The 12,435-nt window shown below is 35.9% G+C and overlaps 1 protein-coding gene across 1 annotated transcript; it reads left to right on the forward strand.

The window, feature by feature from the left end:
* Nucleotides 1–10,171: 10,171 nt before the first annotated feature.
* On the forward strand, nucleotides 10,172–11,425 carry LOC107196009 (olfactory receptor 10AD1; the record flags this gene model as incomplete). The annotated part of the gene is given in 8 exon segments (XM_015593152.2): nucleotides 10,172–10,240; nucleotides 10,243–10,321; nucleotides 10,773–10,803; nucleotides 10,805–10,849; nucleotides 10,851–10,887; nucleotides 10,889–11,112; nucleotides 11,114–11,331; nucleotides 11,334–11,425. Coding segments are annotated over 8 exon segments (795 nt in total), but the record flags the coding sequence as incomplete, so codon positions are not given.
* Between the last annotated feature and the right edge of the window lie 1,010 nt (nucleotides 11,426–12,435).

Below are 12,435 nucleotides of genomic sequence, written 5' to 3' on the forward strand. Positions count from 1 at the left end.
GGAATAAAAAAAACAAAGTATCAAAAACAGACTCACAAATATAGTGGACAATTTGGTAATGGACATAGGGGAGGGGAGTTGGGGGCTGGGAGAATGGGGTGAAGGGTTAAAGAAGTACAAATTAGTAGTTGACAGTTGGTCATGGGGATGGGGAGCATGGCATAGGAAACGCAGTTAGCGTTAATATGATGGCTAGGCGGAGGGAAGGAGCAATTGGGGGGATCGTTTTATGAACTATATAGATGTCTAACTAATGTATACTTGAAACTAATTTAAATAAATAAATTTTTGAAGAAAGAATAAAGATAAAAACAAAAATTAATGAAGTAAAGAAAAGGATATGTCTACTTAAATGAAAATCCTGCCTTTTTGAATCAAAATAAACTATTAGCTAACCTAAAGGGAAAAAAGAGAAAATCAACATATAAAAAGAAAAGATAACCATTGAAACACAGAAAATTTATAAAATCTTTGAGGTACACTGCAGACCTTGAGAAAATGAATTTGAAATGCTAAATAAAGGTAGACTCTCTCACTCTAAGAAAACAAATAAAAAACAAACCCTGTAGTTCATATCATACTTAAGACAAAATTTTGAATATTTTAACCCTTAGATGAGGAATAAAACAACTATATTCACTCTTAGTATTTTTATTAAATATTACGTTGGATTTCTAGCCAGTGTAATAAAGCACAGAAAAAAGATATTGTAGGCCTAAAGCATAAAAATGAAGAATAAAAACTCTTTACTAACAGAAAAAATGGTTGTGCACATATAAAGTTCACACATTTATGGACACGAGATTTATAATAAAGGTGATACTGCATAGCAGGAGGGGGAAAAAAAATTTTTCAACTGGTGGTGCCTAGAAAACTAGTTATCCTTGTGGGAAAAAAAGTGATATCTAACTCCTACTCGATGTATATATAAAACAAAAACAATTTCCATTTAAATTTAGATCTAATCGGTAAAACAATAAAGCTTTCGAAGATAATATAGGAGAATATTTACATGATGTCAGGGAAGAGAAAGTTTTCTTAAGACACAGAAAAATGCTAACCAAAAAACAGAAAAAAATCTTAGACATGACTACATTGAAATTAAGAACTTCTGCTTACCATTCCCAAAGAAAGACGTGAACCCTTGTGAGTTGTGCTCAGTAGCCTGTTAGTTCTTATACTTCTACCGTCTGTTAAATAAATATCAGTAACAGTGCCGAGCAGTCAGACCTGAACTCTAGCTAGTGCCTTCACAAGAACTTCATAAGATGCGGTAAAGACAAAGTTTTGCCATCCTTCTTGTACAACAATGATATTTCTCAAAAATAAAAATAAAATTGCCCTTTGTGGAGTTAATCATCTTAATTCAGGAAGACTCTTCTTTTTCTTCAAGATATTCCACTGCACCCAGCTTCAAAAATTGTCATACTGTACAAGTTATGTATCAAGTAACTTGATCAGCCCGAAGAAGTGGATAAGGGAGGTTTTTTTAACACTAATACCTCCAGATGGCGCAATATATTCGATATTGCTCTTTCAGACGTAGTGAAAAGGGAGAAAAGACTTCAGGGCTTCATCTGTGATTAAAGAACTAAGGGTCAGGGTTATTCTTATAGAGAAATCTGTTTATCAATGCAGAAGTAATTTCCCTCAAGAATGAATCCAAGAGTGTGGGGAAAGGTCAAGATATATCTCTTCATCTTGATCTAAAAGCTGGAGGGAGATACATTCAAAGCTATCTCTATACTAGAATTGGAAGCTCTTTATTGTCTTCATTTCATGGATCATTTCTAAAATATCAGCCCTCCCCTAAAGATGCTCCTAGAAGAGGCTGACCCTGCTTCTCATCTTGTTCTGTAGGTGACAGCCTTCTGATCTTCTGGCAGAGAGGCCTTCGCTTGCCTCAGCTTCTCTCTCTGGTTTCTCCTCAGGTTGCACTAATGTCCTAGACACCAGCAGTTCCTAAAGAAGGGCTGCTTTTAATATCCGATTAGGCTGTCCCCTGGCACATGGTATCAAAGATTGTTGAGGAGAAGGTGAAAATGGAGATAGAGATCTTTGTGTGATATATTAACTCATCATCAGCCCTGTAGTCCCTGGCCAGCCTCGCTGCAGAGACTGAAATGCTCCTATAGCTTCAATGCTGTGCAATTGTTAAGCCCATCTGAACAAGGCAAGAGAGGAAATTAGAACTCTCTTCTGCCAGCAGAGATGTGCAGAATTAGTCTTGCTGACATGGGCCATATCTTTCCTGTGCTGCTTGTAAGTTCAGAAAGGGCACTGTCCCAGGAGCCAGAAAATTTCTTTTGGTTTTAATATTTTATTGATAAGTGGCTTCAATCCACAGAGGTGTTGAGGATACTAAAAGACCATAATTAGTCTTGCTCTAACTCTGTAGGTAGTTGACGGGTCTGCTTACTCTTTCTTGAGGCTCCATTTCCTCATCTTGAAGTTATATTAGAGGCATCTTTTTGGAGCACACAGTTCCTCACAGGTTGTTGTGAGGAGCATATGAGAGAATCTAAAACATGGAGAGTCACAGAAATGGGAGGGTTTGTTGCAATTATTATGTTTTTCACAGACTCTTCTAATTTCTAACTTTCTAGGGGAGAAACATTTAAGTTATTGGGGAAGGCTTTGCTGAGGATGTGGCGTATGATCTACATCACAAAAGTCAAGAAAGAATTCACCAGATGCCAATAGGGATGAAGGACATTACATAGAAAATGACCAGCATGTGTAAAAACATAGAGGCAAGAAGAAGTAGAGTGTGTGCATAGCAGGCACCAAATAAAAACTGAATGAACAAATGAATGGATTTGTATATGGTAAATAGTAACTAGAGTATAGGGTGCATAAAGGGTGTGAAGAAGGTTGAAATGAGAGAATGAAAGGCTAATTGGATATGAAAATGAGTGAGGGAGAAGTGGAAGAGGTCACTCAGGCTCCTATTTAAATGAGTGGATGTATCTTGATGTTATTAAATAAGAAAGCAAACACAGAAGGAAGTATAGTCTCCAGTCCTCTCTAAGCTTTGGGGCCATTTGGAGCTGAAACGAGACCTGAGGCACTGGAATCTGTCCTGTTTCCAAAGTCCTCAGAAAAGATTTTTTATTAGTCCCTTAGTCAGTCACTTTGATGCTTTCAGATCCCTAATTAAAATGAGTAAATAGTCCTTTTGTCTAAGCTAATACTCTTGTCACACTTATCTTCATGTCCTATTGTTCTCTTGTGAGAGTTGGAGAATAGCTGGTTACCATATTTGAATAGGGGTATTTCCCAGAATGTTCTTTTTTAACCTCTTAAATCTCTCTTTTCAGTGTTCTTCTGACTCAACCCACTTCATAAGATATAATTCTTTGTTTCAGGGATGATCTGGTCAGCCCGTTGACCGGGGTATTATATATATTGAATTTTTTAAAATGTAAAATATATTGCTTATTAGTTCTTATTATACTTTTCTCTGTTTCTCCACTCAAGTTCTTCTTTAGTTGTTTCTTTTATTTCTGGAAACTTTAAAGATAATAAGGAAATAAAGATAGCAAGGTGTGGTAAAAGGGTTGTGAATATTTAGCCTGAGGAAAATGGCTAAAATGGTTAATAAATGTATTCAAATCTCAAAGGGATTCCCCTTTCATAATAAATCTTTCTTTACTATGGATTAAATTTAAAAAATGAGGAAAATAACTATAAAGAAATGTGGATTATAACATATGTGTGTATGCAAATGTGTGGGTGTATTCCTTACTAAATGAGACAATAATTAATAGTATAACCTACAGGAGGTAGTGACATCTCTGCCCTAGGCACCTTGGTTTAGTGGAAAAGGTATTCTGAAGACATAAAAAGCCTGCCTTGGTCTGAGTCTCTTTCATTTACTAGCTACAAGATCCTGGGCAATTACTTTAGCTTTCTAAGCCTCAACTTCCTCAACTGTAAAAATGGAGATAGTATCTATTTTTAGGATTTCTGTAAGTTTTTATTTTTATTATATAAATTATATGTAAGAAATCCTAAAATGGAATAACATACGTGAATATGCTTTGTAAACTATAAATTACTATAAATGGATAAAGAAATTTCATAGACATTCACTGGAATGGTTCGAAAGATTTCATCTGAGGGATTATATAAACTAACAGGGGCACTCTCTCTTCCACAGAGGACCCCAACATCAGATATCCTCCCTGGAGCAGCTTATCCTAAGGCTCCATGACATTCATTGTCTTTCTTACTTGTTGCAATGAAACGGTCCATTTCCAGCCATAGCAACAGAATGAGGTAAGACATGATTTCCATGAGATTATCTCATTTTATATATGTACTATAATATAAGTAACCAGTGTCCAACTGAGGAATACTTAGGTTATCTCTAGAGCAAAAATGAACAGTGGAGTCAGAAGTGTTTCCTGTAACATTATACCCTCCTAATGGGAGAAGTTTAGGTAGAAATTCTGGCCTCCTTATAGGTTGAAACACAAAGAGGGAAAAATTCATCCTATTCCTAGAAATATCTTCTGCAAACAATGATATTTCTGCCCTTTCCTTTTCTCTCCAGTGGTGTACTGAGCTGGTTGGTACCAGTTCTCAAGAACCAACTATAAAATTTCAGGAATTTTAAGAACTGATTGTTAAACACAGTTATTATAAACTTACTATTAAAATTATATAAATTATATAAACTTACTATTAAATAAATTCTATTACAAAAAAAAAGTAATAAGTACTCAAAATTCATCACTTCTAAAGTTTTTTCACTACATTTTACTATTATCTATGCTCTTGAGGTTATTTATCTCTATTGTATTTTTATGGTTGGAAAAACCACATAATAGTGACCTAATATGAGTCCCTTCCTGACTCCGTTTTTAATTTCTAGCTTGATATGGGTCATGGTGGGAGTATTTACACCATGGAAATTGGCAACAGCCACAAATCTGGTGCCCCTCCCAGAGCCATCTGTTAAACACTTACCAGCATACCATTCCTTTAGTTCATGTGTCAAATGCTTTGGCTAGGTCTTGTAGGACACCCCAGAGCCTGCAGCTGTTGTGGGTAGACAATGCAGCTTCTGGGAACAGACTCTGCATATTTGAATTCAAGCTTCACTACTTACTCAGTGTAACATTGGACATATTACTGTGTATTGGTAAAGTGAGAATAAAAGAAAGACTACATATCCCATAGTATTGTTTTGAAATTTAAAAGACTTACTACATATAACATTTGTAGAACAAACAATACCTAACATATAGAATGTATTAGGATTATTTTACTTAGATAAATTTTTAAATATGACATGGAAGACTCTATTCTTACTTTACTAAGGATTTTTAAAAATCAGATCACCGTTGAATTTTAACAAATGCCTTAACATCTCATTGATTAGAAGTTTTTCATCTTTGACATATCAATATACTGAGTTATATTAGTAGAATTCCTAATATAAGAACTTTAAGCCCTCTGAATGAATTTCACTTGGTCATGGTGCACTATTCTTTTAATGCTGATGGATTCCATTTGCTAATAATTTATTTTGTCTATTTCATCATTTTTAATAAATTATCTTGGTTACAGTTTTCTTTTGTGTACTTTTTCAGGTTTTGGTATCAGTAGTTTGATGACATTGTCAAAGTAATCAGTAACCAGGAAATTTTTATTTTTTTCTGTTCTTATAAACAGTTTCAGTGGCTTTCAAAAATATCTGATTGCTGCAAGATTAGATACAACTCATGAAACTATCAGGGCCTGGAGCTCTTTGTCAGCTTTCTCTGTTTTAATAGTTCTCAAACTTGTCTGCACATTGAAATCACCTGGGGAAATTTGAAAAATACTGATGCCTGAGTCCTCAATACATTCTGTTTTAATTAATCTGATATGCAGCCTGGCATGGGAACATTTTCAAACTCTTCAAATGACTGTAATATAAAGCCACGGTTCAGAAGTACTGCATTTCTTTGATTTCTCTCAGGATATTAGTTTAACTTGGTTTCTGTCTTTTCTTTAATGAATTTTAGTGATTTATACCTAGAAAGTTACTTTTACTTCCAGACTTTCCAACTGATTCTTTTAAGGTTTTACAAAGTACTGTTGCATAATTTTAAATAATTTTTTTTGTAGCTGTGATTATTTCACTTTTTTTTCTTTTTTTAAATTAAATTTATGAGGGTAACATTGGTTAATAACATTATATAATTTTCAGGTGTACAAGATTATAATTTGACATCTGTATACTCTATTGTGTACTCCTCACCTAAAGTCTAGTTTCCTTCTATTACCATATATTGTATATAATTTTCAGGTGTACAAGATTATAATTTGATATTTGCATACTCTATTGTGTACTCCCCACCTAAAGTCTAGTTTCCTTCTATTACCATATATTTGATCCCCTTTACCCACTTCACTTCTCCTCACCTTCTTTCCCTTCTGGTAACCACCATTCCATTGTCTGTATCTATGAGTTTGTGTTTGTTTGTTACTTTTTATTTTATATTCCACATGAGTGAAATCATATAGTTATCCTTTTCCATTTGACTTATTTCACTTACTCTTAACCATCCATGCTATCCCAAATAGCAATATTTCATCTTTTTATGAGTAGTATTCCACACACACACACACACACCCCGCATCTTCTTTATCCAGTCATCATCAATGGATACTTAGGTTTACATGTTTATATTTCTAGTTTGTGTATTTGTGCTCTCTTCCCCTACCTCATTTTTGTTATTAGAGAAATAGTAGTTTATCTATTTTATTGGCTTTTTAAAGGAGCAATTGTTGAATTTATTTAACTCTATTTTTTTTTTCTGTTTTTGTATTCAGTAATTTCTCCTTTGATCTTTAGATATTTTCTCTTTCTGGTCTGCTTTAGGTTAATTTTGTTTATCTGCTTCTAGCCTCTTGAGCTATTTCATTTTGTTTTATTTTATTTAATTTCATTTGTCATTATTCCTTTGTGTTAAGTAACAGAAGTATTTCAAGCTATTAACTTTTTCTCTAACCAATATCTGTGTATAGTATTTATTAATATATGCTAAGTTGTTATTATCAGTATTTTTTAGATAGTTTTTAATTGCTATTTTGATTTCCTGTTTGATTTAAGAGTTGTTTTCAAAGACCTTATTGTTTTATCAGTTTTCAAGTAGTTGGGGTTATTGTCATAATCATGTCTAGTTTTATTGTTGTCAGAGATTTGCTTCTGTATTAGTTGGACAATCCTTCTAAAATATCTGCTTGATCTTAACTGAACATGTGTAACACTGGGCACTTAAAAAAGAGAGAGCAACTGATATACTGAGTTTAATTAACAGAAAAAGAAGTAGCACCTAGTGCCTTTCCATTCCAGGCAAATTGATCTTTTAGTTTGAACCTTCTTCTTCGAAAGGAAGCACTTGAGGTTTCTAGATCCTTCACCATCCCTGGTGTGTGATCAGGACTAAGGCCTTTCTCATTGCTTCCCTTACATGTCCTATCTATCACAAGCAAGCTCACTCTAAAGTTATTACATTAAGCAGGAGTCCACAAACTTTTTCTGTAAAGGCCCAGATAGTAAATATTTTAGGCTCTGTGTGTTAGGTTACTAATATTGCATGAAATATATTTATAATGAAAAAATCTGTATTGTTTGACTGAGATCACATTTAAATGGGCATATTATATTTTTATTTGCTAAATCTGAGAACCCTATTTATCAGGCTATCCAGTCTCTGTGGCAACTACTTCGCTCTGCTGTTGTAATGATAAAACAAACATAGATAAAAAATAAGCAAATGTGTGTGGCTGTGTTCCAATGAAACTTCATTAAAATAGTCCATGGACTATATTTGGCTTGAGGGCCATAATTTGTCCACCCCTGCATTAAACCAGTAGTTGTCAATGTTTAATGTGCATCAGAATCACATGGAGAGCTTGTTAAAAAAAACACTGATTGCCGGGCTCCATCCCCAAAATTTATAATTCAGTAGATCTAGGGTGAAGCCCAACAACTTGTGTTTCTATCAGGTTCCCAGGTGATAATGCCACTGCTGGTCTGTGGACCACACTTTGAGTACCACTGCTTTAGGAAAAAAAAAGACTATTACATTTTTATTCCTAAACACACTCAGGGGAACATAAGCTTGTTTATTATTATTCATTCAAAGACTTCCTCAATCCTATCAGACAAAAATTTTAAGTGCTGAAATTTAAAAATTCACCAGACCTTCCTGACCAGCAGGGCATTCCTAGCACATATAGGCTAATTACAAAAAGTCACTACCTCTCAGAGAGGGATTAGGGAAAAGGCACCACTTCCTTTGAACTTACCCAGCCCTTCACCAGGGTGCACAGCATGGTAAACTGAGCACTTTCTGGATTTCAGCATTCACTCTTCCCTTCAGGAGCCTTCGTGCAGTGCACAAACTATACGACATTTCTGGTCATTCTGCTGATTAGAAGAATGTTATTTACGATTTATTTATGAACACATTCTAAATTTAAAATATACAGTAAGAGTTCACTTCTTTACTTGAAGTAAAAGAAAAAGCAAACAATATTTTATCAATCGAATGTGACCAACATTTTTTTCACCTTTATTGAGCTATAATTGACAAAATTATCAAGATATTTTAAAGTGTACAGTGTGATGATTAATGATATTCGTAAGGAAAATCCCATACACAAACTGACTCCTGTACTCCTTCTCATACCTCAAGGGGAGAAATAAATAGGTTTTTAAGAAATCTCTATACAGAAATTTAAGAATTTTAATGCCTAGTTTTTATATAGTAAATATAGTCTGAACTGTTCTGCTTTTTGGAATTCATTTATCTTTAATATACTATATATATACATGTAATATACATATATTATATATTACATCTATTATATATATATAATTACATATATTATATATACACATATATACATAATATACATATATGACATATATCTAATATGTCTCTAATATTTTGCAAATGTTCCATGACCCTTCAAAAAGGTACATTTCCTCTATGCAGATGATAGAGTTTGAAATATTCTCCTTATAATTGTGTGCTTTCTTGTTAATATTATCCATATGTTATATGGATTCTCTATATTCTTACTTATCCCCCTGATCTAATGACTTGGTATATAGTATAATCTCCACAAGATCATGAAGTTCTTATGCATGATATCCCTGGCACCTAGCACAATACATGGAACATAGTAGGCACTCACTTATTAAATCAATAAACTATTTTGGGCTGTAAAGTGAGGTGGAGTGCAACTGTTCCTAGCTCTTCCATTTAAATAAAAAATGAATTTTTATCTTTTCTATTCTCTCCCTGTTGGACCTGTAGCAGATCCCCCGACCTGGAAATAGCTGTAATTGCTTTATTTCTTCCTGAAGATACCCTTTTCCCTGACACTTAAGTTCCTCTAGCAGTTTCCACTCAGGCCTTGTGTTGGTCTTAAAAGCTTTTAAAATAGAAATATAGAAAAACAGTTACTGAAAATATATGAACTGAAATATTGACGTGGTAATTCTTTGTATTTATTTATTTATGCTTTTGCTTTTGGGGGTTTTCCAGATGTTCTATAATGAGCAGGCATTACTTTCTTAGTAAGAGAACAAAGAAAATTTGTAATTAGAAATACCAGTAATTTTTTTCTCTGGTATTTACACATTCAGGTTCAAGTTCTACTTATTGAGATTACACAGAAAAAGTAAATTCTCTTTTCTAGATGGAAAACCCATTAATGTTTAAAGGGACCTCTCAGATTCTCCCTGAGTCTTCTCTTTAAAATTTCCCTCAAAGTTTGGCACACGGTTTCTAGATCCTTCACCATCTTGTCTGTCTCTGAACATGGTCCCATTGGTAGATAATCATTTAAAAAAAACTCCTAGAACTGGATATATTATTTCAGGTAGAGCCTGTTCCACACAAAGTACAATAGAAACCCCCTTGGTTCATAATACGATCCCACTATTGCAGCATACAATAGCACCGACATTTTCAGTGCCCATGACACTGCCGACTCACATGGAGTTTTCTGAAATTCTTGTCTTTTTCATTCCCGTGCCCCCAATCTGTTTACACAAGTAGATAGCACCTATACACAGCTATCTCATCTGTGCTTTTCCTGTCCTCCCTCCTCAAGCAGGCCCCAGATGCTGGACAAAGGAACAGAAGCACAGTGATCATTTATCCTTGTGGATTTTGAGTGGAGCTCCCTTTCCACTAGAGCATTGCTCTGTACCCTCCCTCTTTCTAGTCCTACAGCCTTGCCATGGCCATGAATGGCCTCATCATCTTCATCACCTAGACAGATCCTAGGCTTAACAGCCCCATGTACTTCTGATTTCGGAGAGCTTGACAGGGCCAGATTCCAAAGAGGGATCCTGACCCGGACTTCCAGTGACCAGATTCTTGTCTTATGCCATGAGAAAGAATTCAAGGGCATGACAAACAAAAGCAGGAAAGCACGAGTTTTATTAAAGCAAAAGTACACACTTAAGAGAAAAGTGTGGGCAGCTCAGAGAAAGAGTCACCTGGAGCTGTCTAAATTATGGGCTTTTAGTTAATTGGGGGAGGGGGTGTCCCAAGCCTCTCCAGCTCGCCTCCTGATCTTGGCTTGTTTCCCAAGGCCATCTATCTTGTCTTCTGGCCTTGGCTCATTTTTCATGCTGGAGTCTCAAGCTTGAAATCAAACCAGGGAGAGGGCTGAGTAAGGGACTGAGGAAAAATTCCAGAGCAGCATCCTGGAGCGGAGAGGGAGCATCCATAGGCTAACTATCTTACCTCACTTTTTCCTTCGCCACTTGTCCTTCCTAGATGTGTTTCATCACCACCATCATCCCGTGGATGCTGATCCACCTGGTGGTCCTTTGCCTCTTGCTTGACCCTGATGTATCTATTTGGGTTTTGGTATGAGTGTGGCTGAATGCATCCTCTTGGCTTTTATGGCCTATGATCATTATGTTGCTATCTGCCACCTGCTTAGCTATGCCCAGATCATGAGCGAGCAGGTCTGTATGAGTACTGCCAGGTTCTTTGGGCTGATCAATGGCATCCTGCTTGATTACATGACACTTTGTGGTCCATTCTGGAGAGACAACCACATATAAAGCTTCTGTGAGGTCCCTCATAGTCATCCTGTCTTATGGAGACTCCCAGTTTAGTCCAAGGGTGATCTTTAGGGATGCCATCATGGTGCCGCTCAGCCCCATGGTGCTCATTGTCATCTCCTGTGCCCACATCTTGGCCTCTATTATCAGTAGAACCTCCTTTTCAGGTCAGGGGGAGACCTTCTCTACTTGCGCCTCCCATCTGACTGTAGTCATCTCTTTCTATACCTCGGCCATGATCCTGACAAAGACAATCCTTTCTCCCTCCTCTACGCCATCATCACCCCCATGTGCAAACTCACCATCTACAGTTTTGAAACAAGGAAATGAAGGGGCTATGGTAAAGGCCTTTGAGAGGACCAACTTAGCCCAGGCAGAGTCTGTCTAGCTAGAAGACTTCTGGAGGGGAAACACCCTCCTCTAGCCTTGACAGTTGGGTAACTCTCCAATGCTGAAAGACTCCAGGAAAGAGCATTCATAGCTTCCTTTGTACTAGCATCAGACCTGGGATATCTTATTGATGTCTAATGTTCATCTGTCTGAATTTACTTCCAGCATTGTTTTCTCTTGGACCCTCCTCAGGAGAATTTGATACTTTCCCAAGTTTTTTTCTTCTAAGTTCTAACAGGATCTGATAATATACATAAGTGCACTTAACTCTATTTCATTTTATTTGTATAGTATTTTGACATGCTATTCCCAGCCTGAGTTTTGCATATATATTTAGGAATAAACTTTTTTTCTCTTTTAACTTATCATTTCAGTCTGTGTTTTCTTTCTTACATTCTACTCTCATATCTTGAATATGCCCTCATCCACCTTCCTCCTATATGAGAAAAAATAGAGGAAGAAGTAAGAAAAAGAGAATTAGGGAGCAGTGTTGACATGAAGAAAAGTCAATTAGAGAAAAGAAAAAGAAAAACTAAGGATCAGTAGCCTGAACTCTTATGTTCTTAGCCTTTGCTACTCCTTGAGGGAGAATTTGTGGTGGCGTGAAATTGCCAACACTGCATTCAATTTACATTTATGCTTGTGTGTTGTTAGGGAAGGGCGAGTGGGAGAAACCAGTGTGTCAAAGCCCTCCTCCTAAGTCTTCTAGTTTCCTTAAGTAACATGACTGCTTGGTATTTCCCTTCAGATCTAAGTAGTGCCTCTACCAAGCTTCTCAGACTATCAGTTTTCTTCCCTGTTATTCATACCCCAAAATTAACTCCCCTCTCCCTACAGCCATCTTTTTCTCAACCATCTTTTATTTCATTCCAACTCAGTCTTATTCCACCTTACCTACTCATCTTAAATGGATCCATTTCATTTCCTGTACTTTAAAGAATCTCTCTTCA

This window comes from Pteropus alecto, unplaced genomic scaffold (assembly GCF_000325575.1).
Source record: "Pteropus alecto unplaced genomic scaffold, ASM32557v1 scaffold196, whole genome shotgun sequence".
NCBI lineage: Eukaryota > Metazoa > Chordata > Mammalia > Chiroptera > Pteropodidae > Pteropus > Pteropus alecto.